General features: G+C 41.2%; 1 protein-coding gene across 1 annotated transcript in view; it reads right to left on the reverse strand.

Annotated features, from left to right (window-relative positions):
- The window catches only part of CAB39 (calcium binding protein 39), a 109,590-nt gene that overhangs the window by 26,438 nt on the left and 59,585 nt on the right, over nucleotides 1–23,567 (reverse strand). Inside the window, exons 3-4 of the mRNA XM_010355798.2 lie at nucleotides 3,616–3,780; nucleotides 1,345–1,463 (exon numbers count right to left, since the gene is read on the reverse strand). Of these exons, the coding sequence (XP_010354100.1) occupies nucleotides 1,345–1,463; nucleotides 3,616–3,780 (284 nt within the window). The remainder of the gene's footprint in view (nucleotides 1–1,344; nucleotides 1,464–3,615; nucleotides 3,781–23,567) is intronic.

Genomic DNA, 23,567 nt, shown 5'->3' on the forward strand with positions numbered 1-23,567 from the left:
CAGGGGCTTCTGGTAGATCCACCAGTTGCATTCTCCATGGTACTTCCTGGCTGGAAGTGTCTGCTCTGGCCAGCACAGGTGAGAGCTCTAAACTATAAATTGTATCTCAAAAGTCTTTCTTTACAGGCCATTTAACAATATTCATATCATGCCTCTGATTACTCTGAAATGAAAAATGTCGGCAGAGTTAACTAATGTATTGATTTTAATAATCCTTGGTTTCTATGGAAAAGGAAATACGGGCTTTAAAAACACACAAAGGCACCTAAAGGCTGCTCTAAGATCACCAAAATTTCACACTACTCACTGCATGTTTATACATACAACTCTGAATTGATACAACAAAAAATCAGATGCCAAAAGTTCTGTATCCCAAAATCTGAAGAAGTAACACAGATGGTTAGAAATAGAAAGAGGGAAACAGAATGCTGGCGTGCAACACAGGCACTGACTCACACGTTGTCTAAACAAGTTTGAACTTGGGGGAAGTGTTAAACCGCAGAGATGTGAATCAGACTGAGGCAAGCTATGAAGCCAGGAGGAGTAGAGCAAGCTGATTCACAGCGACAGCCATGCCAGGAACATGCCTGCCCACTAACTTAATAGAACAGACCACCACCAAAGCTGGGACAAACAGACGCACACCATACCCGGGGCTGGCACACAACTCTCGTGTGAAACAGCAGAACATTACCTTGCCAGTCAATGAGGCTCAGGGATGAGGGAGAAGGAGAAGGGCATTTGGTTCTATGGTTCGGTTTTTAGGCTTTTTTTTTTTTTTTTGCTTTTAAACTGACAAGACTACCCCTAAACATTAATGTCTGCTTAGACCAGTAGTAATTTCAGGAAGATGCGCTGTGAAATACCAAATTATATGGATTAGTAAGTGGACACAGAGAGGTAAAAATCAAAGGGCACTACTTCATAAACATGTACTTTGCTGATCCAACAAAGTAAAGCTGTAGATAATCCATGCTCCATTTAAGAGGCAGTTTTTACTGCCTTACGGCGTGCATATTATGTCGCCGTAAATCCAACTTTTTTAAGTCCTAGAGAACAGAAATAAGACCACAGAGAATTACTATTTTTTCCTTCAGTCACGCTGGATTTGTGAATTTAAAGGCTCAGAATTCACCTAATTTTAAACTCCCACCTGTAGGGCATTTTCAAATTCAATTTCACTCACAAGTTGAATTTCAAGGAGGGAGAGGTGTTCAAAATCTATGAAAAAATAATCTTAACTACAGAGAAAATGCCTCCCACATTCAGCATCCTGTTTTTTTCCCAAGGCAACCTTTCCTTTATGTTCAACTGAGAATACAAATTTTATTACATTGTACATACCCTTTCAATAACATGAACAAAATATTCTGTTGGGTGCAGATGTATTCAACAGTAGGAGTTCTTGTACCAATTTGTCTTCTGAGAATATTGTTGAAAATCTGAGCCACGTCTTTTTTGCCCTATTAGGAATACAATCATTAACATATTTTCCTGACTAAACATCAAAATGCCCATTCACCCTCCCAAATGAACTCGAATAAGGCCATTGTACTTATTGTTACGACTGAGTATCTGACTTTAACACATTCATAGACATTAAATTATCTCTTCATTTGTAATTCTATATTCTAAGTTTACTAGTGTACTATTTTTAACACGAACAATGTGTTGACAAAAACAACAATGGGTTGACTATATTCCACATATAATTTCAATGATTTCTGAGTCTCAGGATCATGCTGACTCTGATATGAGAAACAAAACCCTGCAATATGTTAACAATCTAAGGGATCTGAATTCCACCCAAATGGAACAAGCAGCTTCAAATAAGATGCTTACATTGGGAACACTATATGTGCTTTCCTTTTATAGTGATGGAAGGAGAGGAAAATATCCTCTGCTGCCACATTAAAAATGGAAGAATTCTGTATGAAACTGGGCTTTAATGGAAAGTAGACCTATCTTCCAATTAAATGAGGCCTATTTAGGGAAGACTTTATATAGATTAATAATAACTAAGAATCACATGATACAGTAGTTCAGAGATCAGAACTTCATTACACTACTGTACAAAACAGATGGATCCTTCCACTGAATCTTACAATCAGAAAGCTGCACAAGAAATCAACAAATGGAGAACTGGACTCCAAGTAGCATTTGGAGTCACTTGTTATAAGGCTAACAAGCCCATAGGAGAGTGAGTGAAATGCTGGCTTTCCAGGATATACCTAAAGCACAAACAGAGAGATAATCCTGGGCCCTGCACTAGCTCAGGAGCAGTAAAGGCAACCTCTAAGAACCAGCCTTTCTTTAAGAACCAGCAATAAGGGCACAATTTTCTTTTAAGCTGATGTCTTTAAAGTTCCACATAAATATTAAATTCAGCGTCCAGGCCAGGTGGAGGCAGACAAAGGAGAAGGAACCTAGATGTTCCACTACATTCCCAACTTTGCAGAGGCAATAAAAATTGTTGCTGTTGGAATTTGATACATTATTAAAAACAGATGACATCAGCTATAAAATGGAAACATTGCAGTTCCATCTGCTCTACAGTAGGACAGAAATAAAATTTTACTTTATTATCAGTATTATACTCAACTCATGAACCATACCCTCTCATCCTTTTCCAAAATTTAATCTGACTACATGTCTGTCATTTTCTCCTCTGAAACATGTACCTGTCTTTCAAGCACCTGTACAGACATCCACTCATTCAGGCTGACAACCACTGGGGCTTAAAACAAAGCATACTGATGACAAAGAGCCACAGCGCCTCATTAGCTTCATTACCATATATGCATCGCGACTGTTCAGATGGTCTCCAGGATCATTATTCTCACTGTTAAATTCACTAAATATTTAACATAGCATGATCCAACTGTATTAACTTGGGCAACAATGTCAAATGCCTACCAGGGCTGGGCAGGAGATTCAAATGGGCCTGAGACAGGAGAAGCAAACCCAGGTGTGGATGCCCTGTGATGCTAACTCTGCTCTAGCTGAAGGGTCAAGTAGGACTATATACCCAATATTGCTAGAATCAAAATTTTCAAGAGAAGCCAGAAATTCAGACTGTGTATAAATGTCCTGTCACTTAAATGTTATACTAATTTAAAATTTAAAAGCAGTGCTAAGCTAACAAAACACATATGGTCTCTGGCTGTAATGAATTAACAGGTAACAAAGAGACATAACTGGATAGTTCTCTAAGATTGTATTTTCCTCTGCAATTCTAACATTCTATAGTTGTCTTTAGATTGTTTATTCTTTGAAAGTCAAGGGCCAGTGAATTATTAGAGCACTACAGTGCTACAGTGCTCTAATGAGCAGCTGTTTTTTAAAACAACCTAAATGAAAAGGCATAATGAGCATCTAAGAAACTACATATCCAATGTGATGAAACATGGAAGAATCCTGTCCCAAGCCTGAAACACCCCTAGGTTCCTGCCTTTGCTCTGCTAATCAGGTAGGCAGCCCAGGCATGTTGACAGAGGTCGGTAACCCTGAGCCAAGAGCCCAAGAATAATCTTACAATGTTCCAAAAGAGAGAACGTACGGAAAAGAATTATGTGCAGGGTACTGTTTTTTAAAAATAAGAAACTGATTTCTTACCTCAAAGTCAATGAGCTGTAAATCAGCTACCAGGGTGCTAAGGAGCCCACTATTATAGAGTTCTTGAGCAAGTTGAGCTACTGCTTCTGTCTGAGGCTCTTTTTCGTTTGTGCCATACAGAATTTCTTTCATGGCAACCAGATTTTTGGAAACTTCTTCTGTAGCCTAATTTTAGAGAGAAGAGTTGGCGAAGAGGAGAAAAAACAATTCATTTTAACAAACATATAACGCATCAAAATTGTCAAATCACCTCTCTATATTACAGACCCATGGACCTATGAACAAGAAGCAAAGTGGGCAAGCTCCATCCTCACCCTCAGGAGCTGGGTGTTACGTGTGCGTGCACATGGGAACCAACAGGCACACTCCACAGGAGCCAGCATGTGCACAACAGACACCCACACACTGAAACATGTTTATGTATGGCAGAAACAAAACAGGGAAAAGGTTCACTTCCTCAAGTGGGAGGGAAACATCACCAAAGAGGCAACTGGGCTGATCCCCAAGAATGAAGAGATTCTGTCAAGCAAGCATGGAGAATAAGGAATGGCATGAGCTAGGGATGAGGGAGAAGGGAAAGTACAAGTCCTATCACAGAAAAGGTGTGGAGGAAATAAGGGAGAGAGCAGAAAATGGCTGAGTGCAAAGCTCAGGTGTTAGTGATAGATTAAAAAGTCACTAAAGAGCTTCTACTTCTGCTCAAGAGAGAGGAGGGCCAGATTTACCTTTTCCCATGAAAAAGACTAATTAAAAACAACTTTTTTTCTTTTTTAGAGACAGGGTCTCGTGCTGTCACCCAGGCCTGGAGTGCAGTGGTGTGATCACAGCTCACTGCAGTCTCAACTTCCTGGATTTACGCAATCCTCCTGCCTTAGCTTCCTGAGTAACTGGGACCACAGGTGTGTGCCACCATGCCAGGCCAATTTTTGTATTTTTAGTAGAGATGGGGTTTTGCCATCTTGCTCAGGCTGGTCTCAAACTCCTGGGCTCAAGTGATCTGCCCAACTTGTGCTGGGATTACAGGTGTGAGCCACTGTGCCTGGCCAAAACAATGACTTTTAAACACTGGACTTCAGGCAGTACAGGACAGTGATCCCTGAAAGAAGGAAAACAAATGAGGGGAACTTCATAATTACCCTACCTTTTTGCTAGGCCACAGCACACGGAGGTGGAAGCCATCCAGAAGAGGTGGTGGTCTCCATGGGCAGAGCTGGCAACCCAGGGAGGCCAAGAAGACCAGAGTTTACAGGGCAGAGAGGAGAGAGCTGACCAGACAGAGCATCGCAGAGCCCTGCAGAGCCCACTCCTGTCTTCAACCGAGTACTGATAACCACATGTGGGTAAGGAAAGTAGCCAAGGCTAGGAACCAGAACCTTGGAGCTCACATGGGGCTGGAAATAGCTTTTGTTTCCTACCAGCCTAATGGAAAACCTCATATTCACTAGTCATCAAGCAAAGGACTCAGGGGATTTTGCCTCACTAGGCATACAAAATTAATCCTAGGCCAAACTCTGATCTGGTCCTGCCCAACAAAGCTTAACAGAAATCCTGGAAAGGACCAAAATCGGAAAACATGACTAATAATAACTAATCAACAGAAACAGCTGTGGAAATGGCACAGACGGCAGAATTACTCAACAAGGACATTAAAATAGTTACTATAACTGTATTCAATATATTTAAGAAAAATGTACCATGGTAAGTAGAGGAATGAAAGGCATAAAAAACACCTGAATGAAACACTTAGAAATAAAACTACAAGGTCTAAGACAAAAATTATACCAGATGGGATTAACAGCAGATTAGACAGTAGATAATAGGTTAGTAAACACAAAGAGCCTAAAATCTATGTAAAATGAAACTTAGGGGAAAAAAGGGACATCTCATTAGTGAGCTAGGGGATAACTTTAAGCAATCTTACAGACATGTAACTGCAGCCCTCAAAGGAGGTGGAAGGGCAGATAAAATATTTGAAAACATAATGGACGAATGTTTTCCAAATTTAATGAAAACTGAATTCCACAGAGCCAAAACATTAAAAAATCCCAAGCATGAGAAACAGGAAGACAATGCCAAGGCATAGAATAATCAAACTGCTTAAATTCAGTGCTAAAGAAAGAATCTTAAAAGTAGCCAGAGGGGAAAAGTATTACGGACAAAGAATCAAAGAAATGACAACAGACTTCCTGACAGGAATGATGCACGTCAAAACACAGTGGAGGAACACTGTTAAAATACTGAAAACCACAACCAAATTGTCATCCTAAAATTTTATACCCCAGCAAAAATATCTTTCAAAAACAAAGGCAGAATAAAGAGTTTTTGAGACACAGAAACTAGAAATATTTCAACACCAGAGACTTGTACTTTGTGAAATATTTAAGGAAGTTCTACTGGCTGAAGAAAAATGGTTCTTCACAAAAGAATGAAAAGCAATGAAGATAGTAATGTGAGTAAATATTAAACAAAAAATTCCCTTTTATTTAAAAGAGAATTAGCTTTTTTTCTTTTTGAATTGGAGTCTTGCTCTGTCACCCAGGCTGGAGTACAGTGGCGCAATCTCACCTCACTGCAACCTCCGCCTCTCAGGTTCAGGCAATTGTCCTGCCTTAGCCTCCTGAGTAGCTGGGACTACAGGTGCATGCCACCATGCCCAGCTAATTTTTGTATTTTTAGTAGAGATGGGGTTTCACCATGTTGGCCAGGATGGTCTCAATCTCATGCCCTTGTGATCCACCTGACTTGGCCTCCCAAAGTACTGGGATTACAGGCGAGAGTCACTGCATCCAGCGAGAACTGGCTCTTTAAAGCAAAAATAACAATGTATCTGGGGTTATGTACATGCAGAACAAAAATGGCAACAATAGCTCCAAGAGGTGTAATGGAGGTATATAGGTATACTGTTGTCAGGTTCTTATAACAACTGAGGCAGTATATTTCCTGAAGATAGACTATAGTAAGTTAAAGGTATATACTATAAGCCCTAAAGCACCAGCTAAAAAAAAAAAAAAAAAAAAAAAAAAAACCCCAAAAACAAAATAAAAGATTTATAGTTAATAAACCGACAAAGGAGACCCAAGTAGAGTATTAAAGAGACATAACATAAAGGCTATAAAAACTTATATAAACTGAAGCATTTATGATCAGAAATATACTTCAAGGAGATTACTTTGCACAGATTCACAAAATCTCAGCGTTCAACAGTACTTAGAGGATCATCTCAGTTACGTAACCTTCTAACCTTCCTACCAAATCACATGACTTTACCTTAAATATTTCCAGTGTCCAGTAATGCAGGATTAGCAGAATTCAGAATCAGATATCTGTTAGACAAATCTATGAGACAAACATTGCTTCATTACACTGTCTGCTGGCCTTGGGTTTATACTGCAGATCAGGCAATATTTTAACTTATCTTCCACATAAATCTCTTGAGGGCAGCCTGCCTAGGTTCCCTAAATTGTCATCTTCTCCAGAAAACCTCCCCTCAGGTTCTTTGATTAACCTCCTAAGAAAGGCAGAGCTAACACTCAGCCCTATCCAGAACGGTACAATGCAGAAGACACCAGACCACCACTCCTCCATTACAAATGTTAGTGCAGCCCAAGGCTACTTTTTAAGAATTTTTGCAATTATATTGTATAATTGACTCAGAGAGAGCTTACAGTGAACAAAATGTCTTTGGTTTTCACAGGTACTGCTTGATAAAGACAGGTCTTTCCAAATGTTATTCTTAAACTGGGGTGAATTACACTGCAATGAAGACTTTAACTTTTCTATTTAATTTAATCTCATCAGCCCATCATTCAAGATTATGGCAGTAACTCTGGATTCTGATGGACATCCAATGTATTAGCTACCCGCTCTCACACTTGTATCATATGAAAATCTCATATGCATGTCTCCCATGACCTGCCTCAATCATTGACCAAAATGCTGGAAAGGAATGATGCATGAATAGAGCCCATCATGTCTCTGAATCATCATGCTCCTTTCAGTAATGATCTACTACAAATCTTGGGGCAGGGTTGCTCAGTCATGTATATATGCAACTATTTCCAAGTTACATTCAAAAGGTTTTTTCTGTCAAATACCTTGATAAAATTAAATTATACTATTTCTTCCCTATTTCCTGACCATAAGAAAATGAAGTTATTTGGTCTGACCTTTTTACTATGCCTACACTAGTATCTACTGACTACGACATTCTTTTCTAAATGCTTGTAAGTCATCCTCCTAATAATCCCATTATGAAACCATACTCAGTATCAATGCTAAGCCGAGTCTACCTTTTCCAGCCTGCTGTTACTACTTCATTCTCGGGAATGCCTTAGAAATCTCAAATTCAGTAACCCAGAATGTAATTTTTCCGGGCCAAGAGAAAAATCATTTAGCAATAGTAGGTGTTCTCTTACAGTCTATTTGCATGCATTGCGTTTTCCACCCCATTTTATTATCTCTATTCTTCAGATAATTCTCTTTGACAGGAAGAATCTGATACCTAATAGGTTTTGTGAATGCATTATCTATTGATTCTACGCCAGTGACCCTAAGTAGGAGGCCTCAGCCTCCTTTGCTTCTCTGGTTAGATCAAAGTTTTAAAGCTCTTAACAATTCTTCATGTACCTCAGTTTATACTTTTCTTTGAAATCATTGTATGATTTTAAAATCTGAATTCAGACCATATTCTATTCTGACAGCAAAAGATGAATAAGAAAGAAGGGAGGTGAATAACTAAAGGGTACAGGTTTGTGAGGTGACAAAATGACCTAAAATTGACTTGTGGTTATGGTTACACATACTTGTGAATAAACGAAAAACCAGTGAATTGTACCCTTCAAATGGGTGAACTATATGGCATGTAAGTTATATCTCAATAAAGCTCTTCCCCCCTATGCCCCATCCCCCCAAAAAAATAAGGAAGGAGAGAGGCAGGAACACAATTAGAAAGCCATTTATGGCTGGGTGTGGTGGCTCACGCCTGTGATCCCAGCACTCTGGGAGGCTGCAGCAGGTGGATCACTTGAGCCCAGGAGTTTGAGACCAGCCTGGGCAACATGGTGAGACTCCATCTCTTAAAAAAAAAAAAAAACAAGGCCGGGTGTGGTGGCTCAAGCCTGTAATCCCAGCACTTTGGGAGGCCGAGACGGGCGGATCACGAGGTCAGGAGATCGAGACCATCCTGGGTAACATGGTGAAACCCCGTCTCTACTAAAAAACACAAAAAAACTAGCCGGGCGAGGTGGCGGGCGCCTGTAGTCCCAGCTACTTGGGAGGCTGAGGCAGGAGAATGGCGTGAACCCGGGAGGCGGAGCTTGCAGTGAGCTGAGATCCGGCCACTGCACTCCAGCCCGGGCCACAGAGCAAGACTCTGTCTCAAAAAAAAAAAAAAAAACCCAACAAAAGTTAGTTAGCTGAGTATGTGGTGGCATGCACCTATAGTCTCAACTACTCATGAGGCTGAGGCTGAGGCTGAGGTCAGGAGGTTGAGGCTGCAGTGAGCTATGATTGCATCACTGCACTCCAGTCTGGGTGACAGAGCGAGATCCTGTCTTCAAAAAAAAAAAAAAAAAAAAAAAAGAAGAGAAAGCTATATATTGTATTTCTGAGTTGAATGGCATTATGGACTGTGTATAAAGCCCCATTCCCTTTCAGAAGGAATTCCCTCACCAGCTGATACTGCACCTGCCACCTACATTAATCTTCACCTGCTTTTGGATCTCCCCACCCCCATGCCTTCTTAGGAACTCACCCTGCCTGTTACCTCATCTCCTCCTCATAGAGTCAATCTCCCCTCACCTAATTTCTTCCTATCCGTTTTAAACCTGATTAAGACTCCACTTGACAAAATCAAATAGGTCCTCCTTAGATTCCACAATCGCCCCCCGCCCCCCTGCCTCTGCCCAGCACCTCATAATGAAACCTCTCAAAACATTTGTCTGTATTTACTATAGTCCAAGTCTTTTTTTCTTACTCACTCTTCAGCCCAATCCTTTTGGCTAGTCACTGACCTGCATGTCATTAAATACAATTTTGTGTCTTTTACTGTGAGAAATGGGAAAGTTCTTCTTCAAAGATTATGAAGTCACAATTTCTTACTATAAGATTGCTATCCACTCTTAGTGAGTGTGTGTGTGTGTGTGTGTGTGTGTGTGTGTGTGTGTGTGTGTGTGTATTCCAAATCCGCTTTCCTAGCTTGCTCCAGCATGCCTGGACAGAACTAGGCACACTGGAGCCCACAGTGCATGCCATTCCTTATTTGGAGATGCTTCCGTAACTAGCCCTGGGCAACTTCCTTTTCTTTGTTCTGTTCCCCTTACCTAATTAAGAAAGTTTTAAACTAATAGCCAATAGGATAAAGTGTAAAATGTGAGGTCCTATCCCAGCCAAAGGAAACTGGACACAGCAGTAGGGTAAACACGTCAGGTTATAAGTAACTCTGTCTACTTTGTTCCGTGTGCTCTCGTGGCCAGACAACTATTGAGTAGCACCCTTTCTGCAGAAAGTAAAGCTCTCCTTGTTGAGAGATTATTTGTTCCCGCGTTTTTTTTTTTTTTCCTTGACACCAAAAACTTCATTCCCAACAATTACACCTGAACTTTCCACAGGATTCGGAACTGCTGGTTACACCCTCCTCTGAAAACCATTCTTCCCATCCTCTGTGACTCACCAACATCCTTATTTTCCCTCCTAACTCTCTGGTTGCTCCTCCTCTGTCTCCTTTTTGCCTCATTCACCTTGGCGAGGCCATTTAAACACGGAATCCCTCAAGGCAGGGTACTAGGGCTTCCTCTTCTTATTCCCTAGACTCTTAAGTGATCTCATCCACACCCACTGCTTTAATTAACAGTTAAATGCAGATGCCTCATAGATTCCTATCTCTAATCCAGTTGTTTTCTCCCAGGCCTTATCAGTACCACTGGGCAGTCTTCTCAAAATGTCTCCACTTGTAATGTCTCAAGGTAGCTCAAATTGAATACATCTAAAATAGAACTCAAGATCTCGCCCTAGTGCCTGATATCCCCCCTTGTTCCCTGTTGCATGTAACGACACCACTGATGATGCTATTACACTTCAGAAACTCAGGAGTCATCTTCGACTCTCCCCTCTTCTTCACCTTGCCCCAGTATCTAACTCATCACCGACTCCCAAATCCATCCACTTATCCCCCTGTCTATCATCACGACACAAATCAAAGTTCCCCATAACGCTTGCCTACATTAATAATACATCATGTACTGACTGGTTTCTGTGGATTATAGGGGGCCTAATGGGGATGCACTCTCCACATCACACCTAGAATTATCTTTTCATAACATAAATATGATTAAGACATTGCTGTTGCTTAAAATGCTTCAGACATTATTGATGAATGGCTGAACATCAGCATTCCTGATAACAGGGTTATAAAATCCAGATTACAACTGGATGTAGAGAAATGTGATGTTATCATACCATAAAGTCAAGGGATTCCTTAAAAATGTTGAATTGAGGGAGACCACAGTGGCTCATGCCTGTAATCCCAGCACTTTGGGAGGCCAAGGCAGGTGGATGGCTTGAGCTCAGGAGTGCGAGACCAGCCTGGAAAACACAGTGAGACCCTATATCTACTAAAAATACAAAAAATTTGCCAGGCATGGTGGTGCATGCCTATGGTCCCAGCTACTTGGGAGGCTGAGGTGGGAGGATAGATTGAGCCTGGGGGGTGGGGGTGGGGAGTGGTGCAGAGGTTGCACTGAGCCCAGATGGTGCTATTGCACTCCATCCACTGCCTGGATGGCAGAGCGAGAGCAAGACCCTGTCTCAAAACAAACAAACAAATAAACAAACAACAAAAAAAACTGGACAAGAACAGACTTCCCTCTAAGAACGGACAAAGAAATAAATCACCTGAGATGTGAAAAAATAACAGCAGTTCAAAGGAAGGAAGCCAGCTAAAGAATTACAAGCAGATGTCTTCCTAACAAAGAGTTACAGCAGTGAGCAAGGAAAGAGACTAGCGGAGTGATTCAATGCTGGCCATTTCACTTAATGAGCATATGCCCTGAGCTTGGGTCTCAGTGTGCACGCACAGCTCATAGTGTGGACATGTCCCCAAGCTGAGCCCAGTGAAAGCCAACTACTGCATCTGGTGCTCCACTAAAGAAAGAGCAGTCTGGGCCAGGCACGGTGGCTCACGCCTGTAATCCCAACACTTTGGGAGGCCGAGGTGGGGGCGATCACGAGGTCAGGAGATGTAGACCATCCTGGCTAACACGGTGAAACACCGTCTCTACTGAAAAAAAAAAAAAAGAAAGAAAATACAAATAGCCGGGCATGGAGGTGGGCGCCTGTAGTCCCAGCAACTCAGGAGGCTAAGACAGGAGAATGGCATGAACCCGGGAGGCAGAGCTTGCAGTGAGCTGAGATCGCGCCACTGCACTCCAGCCTGGGTGACAGAGTGAGACTCCATCTCAAAAAAAAAAGAGCAATCTGTTTCAATGCTGGAGGAAACACGGTGTTAGAAATCTTGAGTTACACTACGCCCACACTGTTTATTGCTCCGTATGGACAATTAAGGGGTTTTCTTTTTTGAAACGCAGTCTTGCTCTGTCCCCCAGGCTGGAATGCAGTGGCGCGATCTCGGCTCACTGCAAGCTCCACCTCCTGGGTTCACGCCATTCTCCTGCCTCAGCCTCCTGAGTAGCTCGGACTACAGGGGCCTGCCACCGCGCCCGGCTAATTTTTTGTATTTTTAGTAGAGATGGGGTTTCACCGTAGTCTTGACCTCCTGACCTTGTGATCCGCCTGCCTCGACCTCCCAAAGTGCTAGGATTACAGGCGTGAGCCACCGCACCCGGCCCAATTAAGGGGTTTTCAAAGGTAAATTTGGTTGTGATTTGCCTTGTGCTCATTTACAACGTAACTCCCTATGGTCTCACAGAGAAAATACTTTGGAAGAATACACACCAAACTCAGTATGGTCGTCTACCTGTGGGGTGGAGTAAGAAGAGTATTTTCACTTGCTCCATTTCAGACTTGTCTGAATATTTTTTCTTGTAATTCACCTTCTACTTTTATTTAAAAAAGAAAAAAAAAAGATAAGATAAATTATACAGATCAAAATCATCATTATGTTGGTACTCACTGATTGATTTCTTCTTCCATTTCTTTTTTCAGCCCTCCACACGAGACATCCCCCTTCCAACATTTTAAAGATTTATTTCTAACAAATAACCAAATAACCATGGACAATTATAAGCTGATTAAACAAAAAGCTTGAAAAATATATCCAAATACTACCAAAAGATGATCAGAAAATTTTAATAAGTGTTTCACAAGAGAAGGCAATTCAGCAAGTATTTACCAACTGAAGATGCCACACACAGAACAAATAAAACTTGGTTGTGGCCAGGCGTGGTGGCTCAGGTCTGTAATCCCAGCATTTTGAGAGGCTGAGGCGGGCAGATCACCTGAGGTCAGGAGTTCGAGACCAACCTGGCCAACTTGGCAAAACCCCGTCTCTACTAAAAAATACAAAAATTAGGTGGGTGCAGCGGTGTGCGCCTGTAGCCCCAGCTACTTGGGAGGCTGAATATCTTATATCTTGAACCTCAGAGTCAGAGTGAGCCGAGATTGAGCCATTGCACTCCAGCCTGGGTAACAGAGCGAGACTGTGTTTCAAGAAAACAAAACAAAACAAAAAACCAAACCAAACCGAAACAAACAACACAAAACCTTGGTTGTTCTTGTTTAGTTTTGACTTGGTTCCCCTCATAGGAGCTCGCATTAGGGACTATGCCTAGGACCCCATCTCTGGCCTGCAGGCATTATGTCAGTATGTTCTCTGCCCTTCTAACCACGTCCTTCTAGCATCTCCCACCTCCCCGTCTGTCCCCTCACACCTACTGAGTAAGGTATTCACACTTACAGCTCCTCCAAACACTGTATCATTTTCAAGCTGCTGAATCATCATGTCACCTAATCCACTGACCCCTTAATGACCACATTCCCGGTCCTGCCAAGCCTGCACATTTCAGTGCCACTCATGCTAGCAGTTCAAGGTCTCTTGGCTCCCCTACACAATCTTAAATGTGCTTTATTCAAAACTTTCTCTACTTGAGCTCCCAAATTTCTGAGCACTGTAGAAAAAGTGATGGAACTTGTGCACATTGGGTTCACCAATACACCATGCCATGTGACTTCAAAGCAGCTCAGAAACAATCCTTTAAACCAGGCTGACTTCCGACCAGTACCTCCCAGCAGCACGTATTTCAAGACGGCTCCACTTTCCTCAAGAGCTATTAGTCTCTCTTTACTCCTTTATCTGAACATCTAGCTTCACTCCTCCTATATTACCATAAGACTTTCTAATTAAAACATTCTCAACTTCTTCACTTCATCTTATTTCTGCATCCTATCTCGAATTTGTCAACACACTCAGAGTCACTTGAGAAACTCAGAAGAGATGCTCAGTTCCCCCAAGATACTTTTTTTTTTTTTTTTTTTTTTTTTTTTGAGATCAGGCCCAGCTCTGTTGCCCAGGCGGAATGCAGTGGTGCAATTATGTCTCACTGCAGCCTTAACCTCCCAGGCTCAAGTGATCCTCCCGCCTCAGCCTCCTGAGTTACTGGGACTACAGGTACGCACCACCACGTCTGGCCAAGTTTTAAATTTTCTGTAGCAATGGGCTCTCACCATGTTGGTCAGGCTGGTCTCAAACTCCTGAGCTTGAGTTATCAGCCCACCTCAGCCTCTGAAAGTGTTGGGATTACAGGCATGAGCCACTATGCCCGGCTCCAAGATACTTATTAATGACAAAAGGAAAAACAGTAATTTTCCAGTAGACACCACCTTAACCAAATGATGTTACTGAACATCATCAGTAATGAGACTATTGACATCACTGCCTCCCGAAACCATACAATGAAAAGGGTACTTCACTTCTGTGGTATTCTTCCGAAGGCATAATCGACAGTGAATCATGAAGAAACGTCAGCCAAACCTAAATCAAGGGACATTCTACAAAATAGCTGGCTAGTATTTCTCAGAAGTACCAAGGTCATAAAAGTCATAAGAAAGACTGAGGAACTGTTTCAGATTAAAGGAGACCTAGGGAGATGTTACGACTCTTTAAATGTAATGTGTGATCCTGAATTAGATTTTGGTTCAGAAAAAGGACATTAGTAGGACAACTGATGAAACTTGAAGAAGGCCTGTGCATTAGTTAATATTATTATACCAATGTTATTTTTTGGATTTTGATCACTGCCCTGTGGTTATAAAAGATGTTAACATTTAGGCAGGCTGGGTGAAAGGTACCCTTCTAAACCATTTTGTAAGTCTGGTAAGTTCATCAATAATCTTTTTGCCTTTTCTTCACAGGTAAGGGGCATCCTACTTAGTTCCAAGGCTGATGGCTCTCTCTGTGCACTACAGAAAGGGCTTCCAAACAAAAAGGAGGTTAGCTTTGACTCATGTACCCCTGTGCAATTGTGCCAGTGTGTGGCCTCATGGAAACCTGTTGGGTCTTACTGGACCATCCAATAATTAAAGGAACTGGACCAGAAGACCCCTGAGACCCATTCCATTTCTTTAAGATCTCAAATTCCAAATAAAAGTCTCTTCAATTCTCTTTTGCCCTGTCATCTACATTCCTTCTCTCACCGTGGACATCTCTGTCTCTACTCAAGCTAACATAAAAGCCTGAATGCTCACACTCTTTCTCTCCACTCTAAGAGCTCCTGCATCCAGGAAGACTCTGCTCCCTCGCATGACTCTCTCCTCCTCTGATGCCTACAGCAGCTGTGACCTTATTTCGGTTGCTGACCTTGTAGTGCTATAATCTCTCACATGTACCTCTCATCTCCCTAACACATTCAAGGGCTTTGGAAAGCACTTATGATGGCAATTTACACATGGAATGACTTGATGATTTTGTTAACTGACTGAACTGTCTGGGAAGTTTCCTCAGTTGAACATGGTGAAGTTTCCTCAGTTGAACAAGACACGGATGCTACATTTCTATAGACCACTTAGCCTCATATTACTTTTCATGGGCAGACTGCTTTATTAAAAGCAGCCAACTGTTTTATAGATCATGGTCAAGAAGAAAGACGTGAGAGAAAAGCCCCCCTTTACAACAAGCCCATTCAGTTGCCTAGAAAGAGATGTGGATCATCCCTTACTGCTGACTCCTCTGGGAGGGAGGTACAGAGTTTTGTTTCAGTTCTTAGTTGTTTCCTTGTGGCTTCTGAGAAGTGCTTCATCCTGTGTGGCTGTACAGAGCTGCCGTAAGTGGTGGCAGTGTGGAGGCTCCAAAAGAGCACAGCACAGAGGAAAGAGTCTGGGGCTTGGCACAGCTTCTCAGATCAAGGCTATGAGTTGAGAGGTGAAGTCCCTATGTCCGATGGGGCCAGGCATATTAATTCTAAACTATGGAGCCTGACTTCCACATATGACCAAATGATAACAACTTCATCTTTAATTACATTTAATACATTTTAAAAATTAAAATATTTAAGTGTTAGGATCAACTTCAGTAGTAACCAATATCCCAAAGTTCGCACCTAATGCGCACCTTGCTAGTAACAGTATCAGAAACTAAACTCCTTTCCCTCCCAGGGTGAGGACATAGTTAACTATAGTCACATGCTGCACAACGTCTTGGTCAACAGCAGACCACACAGACAACTGTGGTCCCATAGATATAATACCATATTTTTGCTGTACCTTTTCTATGTTTAGACAAACATTTGCCATTGTGTTCCAACTGCCTACAGTATTCAGTATAGTAACATGCTATACAGATTTGTAGACCAGGAGCAAGAGGCTGGAAGAAATCACCTAATGATGCAATTTTTTGGAATGTATCCCTGTTAAATAACGTGTAACACGACTTTAAATTTTTAAGGATAGAGTCCATAATAACCTCTTCAAGTAGCACTAACGCTGAGATTTTTCACTGCCTGCTTTCCCATTGAAAAATAGAACAGGATGGGAAAAAAAGCAATTAGTAATCGAAACATTAGTACAAATGGCCTTTTTAGAGATCACCAAAAGCTCAGTAGGTTTCGTACGAACTCTCTTGACTTAAATTCAGTATTCCCACAGTACCTATCAGTGCACTATTTTACCGTCACTAGAGGCAGCTGCTGATAAAAAGTAGTGATTCAGAAGTACAACTTCAGAAGACTTGAGAGGACAGCTCACATACCCATTAGTGCTTCTATGCCACGTCCCTGAAGTACTCAACAGCCCTTACCAACACTCCTCCTCTGGACCCAAGCTCTCAGTAGATCCAAACTGGCCTTATGTTAGGAAACAAGGTGACAAGAAGGCTACTCCCAGATGAAGCGACAGGACTGTACCTGGTGAGATACAAGACTAGGCTACCCTCTTCACTATCCCCAATTTTTAGCAGTTAGTAGCAAGACTAACCTCAATATAGAAAGCACACTTAAAGACAAACACAGTAACATGCTGAAGTATAGAAATGGCTAAGTCAGACATTAAAAACCGCACAAAAGATTCCATTTCATAGTAATAATAATAATCTTAAAAGGATAAAATATTCTTCCTTCTTATCAGAGGCAAAGGCTTTTAGATACACTGGTAGGAAAATAAATTGGTACTTTACTGGACGGCAATTTGGCAAAATGTTACTGAAGAGCTTTAAAAGGTGCAAGGTCTCTGACTCACTTCTGCAACTTCCTGTGAATTACACTTTCAGGAATTTACCCTATGGAAACAGACAAGTACACAAAGGTAAGTACATGCAGTGTTACTTACAACAGCAAAGAATCAGAAGTTATCCCACTGAACTAGTTTAATCATGATGTACCCATGAAATGGAAGGCTTTAAAAATAATTGAGGGCCAGGTGCAGTGGCTCACACCTGTAATCCCAGCACTTTGGGAGGTCAAGGTGGTGGATCACTTGAGGTCAGGAGTTCAAGACCAGCCTGGCCTACATGGTGAAACTCCATCTCTACTAAAAATATGAAAATCAGCCAGGTACCTGTAATCCCAGCGACTTGGGAGGCTGAGGCACAAGAATGCTTGAACCTGGGAGGCAGAAGTTGCAGTGAGCTGAGATTATGCCACTGCACTCCAGGCTGGGTGACAGAGCAAGGCTCCGTATTAAAAAAAGAAAAAAAAATTGAGATCTATATGAACACGAAAGGATGTTAAAATTTAAAATTAAAAAACAAAAAAACAAAACAAAACAAAACACCAACAGGTTACAGAGTAGCATGACCCCATACTCATTTACTTATCTGCCCCAGAGAGAGGGAGACAGCAACCTAGAATATGAATGAGAATCCCCACCAAGTTAACAGTAGTCATTTCATGTGGCACTGAGTTAAGGATAAACTTTATTTTTTCTTTATAGTCTTGTATTTTCTGCCTTTTTGGGGAATGAACATATATCATTAGAACACGACTTTGTATAGATACAGAAATAAATTAGACTCTATGAAGGAAACAAAGATCTTTCTTGCACACACTCATATATACTTCCCCACTACCCAATGTAGAATTCCAATATACTAGTTAGAATAAAGTAAAACTAAAAAAGTGGATGAAGAGCCGGGCGCGGTGACTCACGCTTGCAATCCCAGCACTTTGAGAGGCCAAGGCAGGCGGATCACAAGGTCAGGAGATCAAGACCATCGTGGCTAATACGGTGAAACCTCGTCTCAACTAAAAATACAAAAAATTAGGTGGGCATGGTGGCAGGCGCCTGTAGTCCCAGCTACTCGGGAGGCTGAGACAGGAGAATGGCATGAACCTGGGAGGCAGAGCTTGCAGCGAGCTGAGATTGTGCCACTGCACTCCAGCCTGGGTGACAGAGCAAGACTCCATCTCAAAAAAAAAAAGGGGGAGGGGGGGTGAAGGGAGAGAAAGAGCACCTGGAACCATGACCTACTTGTTTCTCCAGAGCAATGAACTAGTGACACTCATAACCACTTGTGTGGATCTCATGGGAATGATGCTGAGTGGAAGAAAGCCCATCTCAAAAGTTTACACACTATATGATTCTATTTATTTAACATTCTTGAAGTAATAAAATGTATAGACTTGGACAGCAGATTAGTGGTTGACAGCAGGGGTTAGGAATGGGGGGATGGGTCTGGCTATAAAGGGGTAGCAATAGAGATGCTGATGAAACAGTTCTATATCATAAGTGCTAATGCTGGCTACAAAAGTGTGATGCAATTGCATACAGCTATATGCACATCCACACTCCACACAAATTGTAAAACTGGTGAAATCTGAACAAGCCCTGTGGATTATACCAATGTCAATGTTCTGGTTTTGATATTGTATATAGTTATGTGAGGGGTTACCACTGGGGATATGGTGAGAGGTACACGGGTTCTCCTGTACTCATTTCTGCAACTTCCTGTGAATTGATTAATTTCAAAATAAAACAAAGCAAGGCAACATAAGACTTCCACAGTGTAAGACCTCTTGCACTCCCCGTCAGTATACCCTTAGGTTGTCTATAAGGCCCTTTTCATTCCACCAAAGCTTGTTTCTCTAGTCTTACTTCCTACCGTTCCTCTTTATCTCCACCTCTTAAAGTCACACTGAACTTGTTGCTGTTTTCTGAACACGCCATAGTTTAGGTTGTTCCAAATTTGTTCCCTTTTACACTTTGCCTGCCAAAAACCTTAAAAACCAGCTTAAATGTCACTTCAAACCTGTCATCTCTGTATCTGTCTCAGATGTAGGAACTGCTTTATCCTCTTGGTTCCCACAGAATTTTATCTGCACCCCCAAGTCCCTCTATATTACTTACATGTGTATTTCCTCTACTAGATTATGTACTCTTTAAGAACGGGGACAAGGTTTGACTCCTATGCCTATCTGCCCACACAGAGAAGCACTAAAATGTCTGTGGATTCAATCAAACTGGGGATCTCTTGCAACAGATACTGATGCAAGTAAAGACAGCAGACGACAACAAAGGCCTCCATGCATGAGGGAAACGTTAATTCCGATGCACACTACTGTTAAGTCATCTTTTTAGAAAGAATTTTGAAGGCATCTGTTTAGCAAAATTTTCCATGCTTGTGTTCATTAGTTTACATAACTGAATTGATTCTAACTTACATAAAACTAGTTATTACTAAGAAATGCCTCAAAGAGGCCAGGTGTGGTGGCTCATGCCTGTAATCCCAGTACTTTGGGAGGCCGAGGTGGGGGGATCACCAGGTCAGGAGATCAATACCATCCTGGCCAACACGGTGAAACCCCGTCTCTACTAAAAACACAAAAATTAGCTGGGCATGGCAACGCGTGCCTGTAATCCCAGCTACTCAGGAGGCTGAGGCAGGAGAATCACTTGAACCCAGGAGGTGGAGGCTGCAATGAGCCGAGATCGCACCACTGCACTCCAGCCTTGCAACAGAGCTAGAGTCTGTCTCAAAAAAAAAAAAAAAAAAAAAAAAAAAAAAGAAAGAAAAGCCTCAAAGAGCTCAGATTTGGGGGGAATGGTGAGGCTTAATTTTTTTTTTTTTGAGTTTTTTTAAACCCAATCTTTAGCAAAAGAATCATTTTAAACAAGAGCCCTCTAAATATTTACCCATTTATATTTACTGCCTGAAATATCAATTCATTCTAAAAGAAGAGATTAAATGACCTTGTTGAAAAAAGAAAGTTCTGTATCAAAGTAAATAAAGACCAAGATGTGAAATGGAATCTAAAAGTGAACTGACAGATACCTGTTGGTGCCAAGTATTTGATAATAAGAACAATTCTATTATCACATTAATTCCAGTGATAAATGCTTTCTACCTCCTTTTTCTACCCCCAACCTCTTTACTAAAGAAAATGTCTGCGTATTCTTAAGCTGAATGATCACGGACTAGGTCTATTAATAACCTTCTGGTGTCCAAGATTACTGTAAACAAGTTTAGTAACCATGAGTCACTGTTAAATGGCCATGCTATGAACAGGCTACTCCCTTTCCCCCTCTTAAAATATGTCAGCAAACTTACTCCTCTCATGAAATAAGTGAATATAGCTATTCAACCCTGTGAACACAAGCATTCATCATGAGGAAGGGAACCACCTATAAGCTAAGCAAGGCAGCCATACCTCCTTTATACAGCATGTGGTGGGCAAAGAGTGTGTAAATAGTCATCATACACACTAAATCTGTTTGGTTGTTGGCAGTGAATGACTAAGTCCCACCCCACCGCTGTCCCCTAGTTACCTAAAAATAAAGATGGTAAGATTAACTGCTTTTTTAAAATATAAGAAAATAAGTTTTGTATGAATTCTTTAAAAAGAATTAGTCTCCTAAGAGACTAATCTATTTGTATCATACATAATTCTTAATGTGGTAACTGTGTACCATATAAAACAAATACAAATACCAACATACAACAAATAAAGGAATAAACACTCAAATGTTATATTTATCATTTTGTCTATGAGATCACAAGAAATGAATGGAAAAAGCCCAGGGATATAATGAATAATGTGGAAAAAGGCATAATTTTACCACGGATTTGGCAGAGCTAGGTGTGAATTCTGTCTTTGACTCAAATATAATGAGTCAAAGTAATGAGCCTAGTAAACAACAGCTTTCTTCATCTGGATCACGAGAAACCGGAATCAATTTTATCTTAAAATAAGATGGGGGACTCTACACAAAGACGCCTTGCAAAGTATGGCGGTATATCGATGTAAGGATGTGTCAAAGGTGCAAAGCTTGAATTCCTTCTAGAACACTTAACTAAGTGGTCACCTAGCCCATGTCAATATCTCTCCAGAAACAAAAAACTTGCTATCTTCTGAAAAAGTCAACTTCCACTTGCTGTTTTTCCTAATATCAAGACAAAGTTAGACCTCCTGTTTTATTTCCACTCACGGGTCTGAATTCTATCTCCTGCCAAAATCAGTTCTAATCCTTTTGTTACATTATATGGTCTCCCAAATGCATTTTACTAAGAGCTACTCCGCCCTACAACACCACTCTGCTCAAATCTTCTCCCTAGGCTGCACCTCATATCTTCAGGTCATTCAACTGTTCCTCAGAGTAGAGTTTTGAATTTCTATGTTGGCCTGGTCACCCTTCTCTCGGCACACTGCAGTTTCTCTAACATCCTCAAGTGTGGACTTGCCCACACAGAGTAGAAGATAATCACTGAATTTCAATAGTGTATTTCAAGTATTGCAATCTAGCCTTCCAATGGCCTTTCTGGGTGCTTTATGGTTTCTAAGCCACATCTGCCCCAGTTGGTACATGAACAGTCTTTTCTTATTCACCATTGAGTTATAAATGACATACAATGAACACCATATATTTAAAGTACCTAATGTAACACACACATATATATACACACCCACAAAACCATCAAAATAGTGAACATATCCTTAACCACCAAAACCGAAACCACCAAAAGCTTCTTTATGCCCCTTTGTGGTCCCCTCTCTCTACCCCGCCACCCTTCCCCTACATATCTTTAACAACTCTAAAGCAACCATTGATCTGCTTTCTGTAATTATGGATTAGCTTTGTTTTCTAGAGTTTTGTGCAAATAGAATCATATACTGCATGCTCTTTATAGTCTGGCTTCTTTAGCTCAACATAATCACTGTGAGATTCAACCATGCTGTTGTGTACAGCAATAGTTTTTTTGTTTTTTGTTTTTAAATTGCTGAGTAGTATTCTGTTACATGGATGTACTACAATTGGTTTATCCACACATCTGAGCTATTTACAGATAAGGCCGCTATGAACATTTAGGCAAAAGTATTTTCACGAACATACATTTCCTGTTCTCTTGGGTAAATATTTAAATGGCTAGATCATACAGTTGGTTCGAGTTTGGTTTAAAAAGCTGCCAAACTAGGCCATGCGCGGGGTCTCATGCCTGTAATCCCAGTACTTTGGGAGGCCGAGGCGGGCAGATCACAGGGTCAGGAGATTGAGACCATCCTGGCTAACACGGTGAAACCCCATCTCTACTAAAAAATACAAAAAATTAGCCAGGTGTGCTAGCGGGAACCTGCAGTCCCAGCTACTTGGGAGGCTGAGGCAGGAGAATGGTGTGAATCAGGGAGGTGGAGCTTGCAGTGAGCCAACATTGTGCCACTGCACTCCAGCCTGGGCAACAGAGTGAGACGTTGCCCCCCGGCCCCCCCCCCACCACAGCCAAACTATTTTCCAACGTGGTTGTACCATCTTATATTCCCACCAGCAGTTCCAACTGCTCTGTATCCTCGTCAACATTTGGTATAGTCAATATTTTCCATTTTAGCCACTCTAACAGCTGTGTAGTGGAACCTCCTTATGGTTTTACTACGCAGTTTCCTAATGATTAACATCTTTTCAAGGGCTTATTTGACATCTGCCTATCTCCTTTGGTGAAATGCATATATGAATATCTTGCCCACTCTTAACTGGATTGTTTCTTACTGTTAAATGCTGAAAATTCTTCATATATTCTAGATGTAGTTTTTTTATCAGATAAATGCTTTGCAGACTTTTTTCCAGTTTGTGGTTTGTCTTTTTCATTCTTCTAACAGTGTCTTCTGAAGAGCAGGTTTTAATTCGTATGAACTCCAATTTATCAACTTTTTAAATGAATTGTGCTTTGGCATAACATCCAAAAATTATCTGCCTAACCCAAGGTCACATAGATTTTCCTCTGGCAACTTTACAATTTTAGGTCTTACATTTGCCTATGTGATCCATTTTGACTTAATTTTTAAATATGGTATGAGGTCTGAGCCCTATCTTTCTGCCCTACTAAATAGTTTCAGCAACAATTGCTGAACCACCACCTTCTTTCTGCACAACTGCATTTATGCCTTTGTCAAAAATTAATGCTCCACATATGTGTAGGTCTATTTCTGCACTCTGCCATCTGTTCCACTAATATATTTGTCTATCTATGCACTGACACCACACTGTTTTAACAACTGTAGCTTTTTAAGTCTTGAAATCAGACA

Source organism: Rhinopithecus roxellana, chromosome 14, assembly GCF_007565055.1.
Source record: "Rhinopithecus roxellana isolate Shanxi Qingling chromosome 14, ASM756505v1, whole genome shotgun sequence".
Lineage (NCBI taxonomy): Eukaryota > Metazoa > Chordata > Mammalia > Primates > Cercopithecidae > Rhinopithecus > Rhinopithecus roxellana.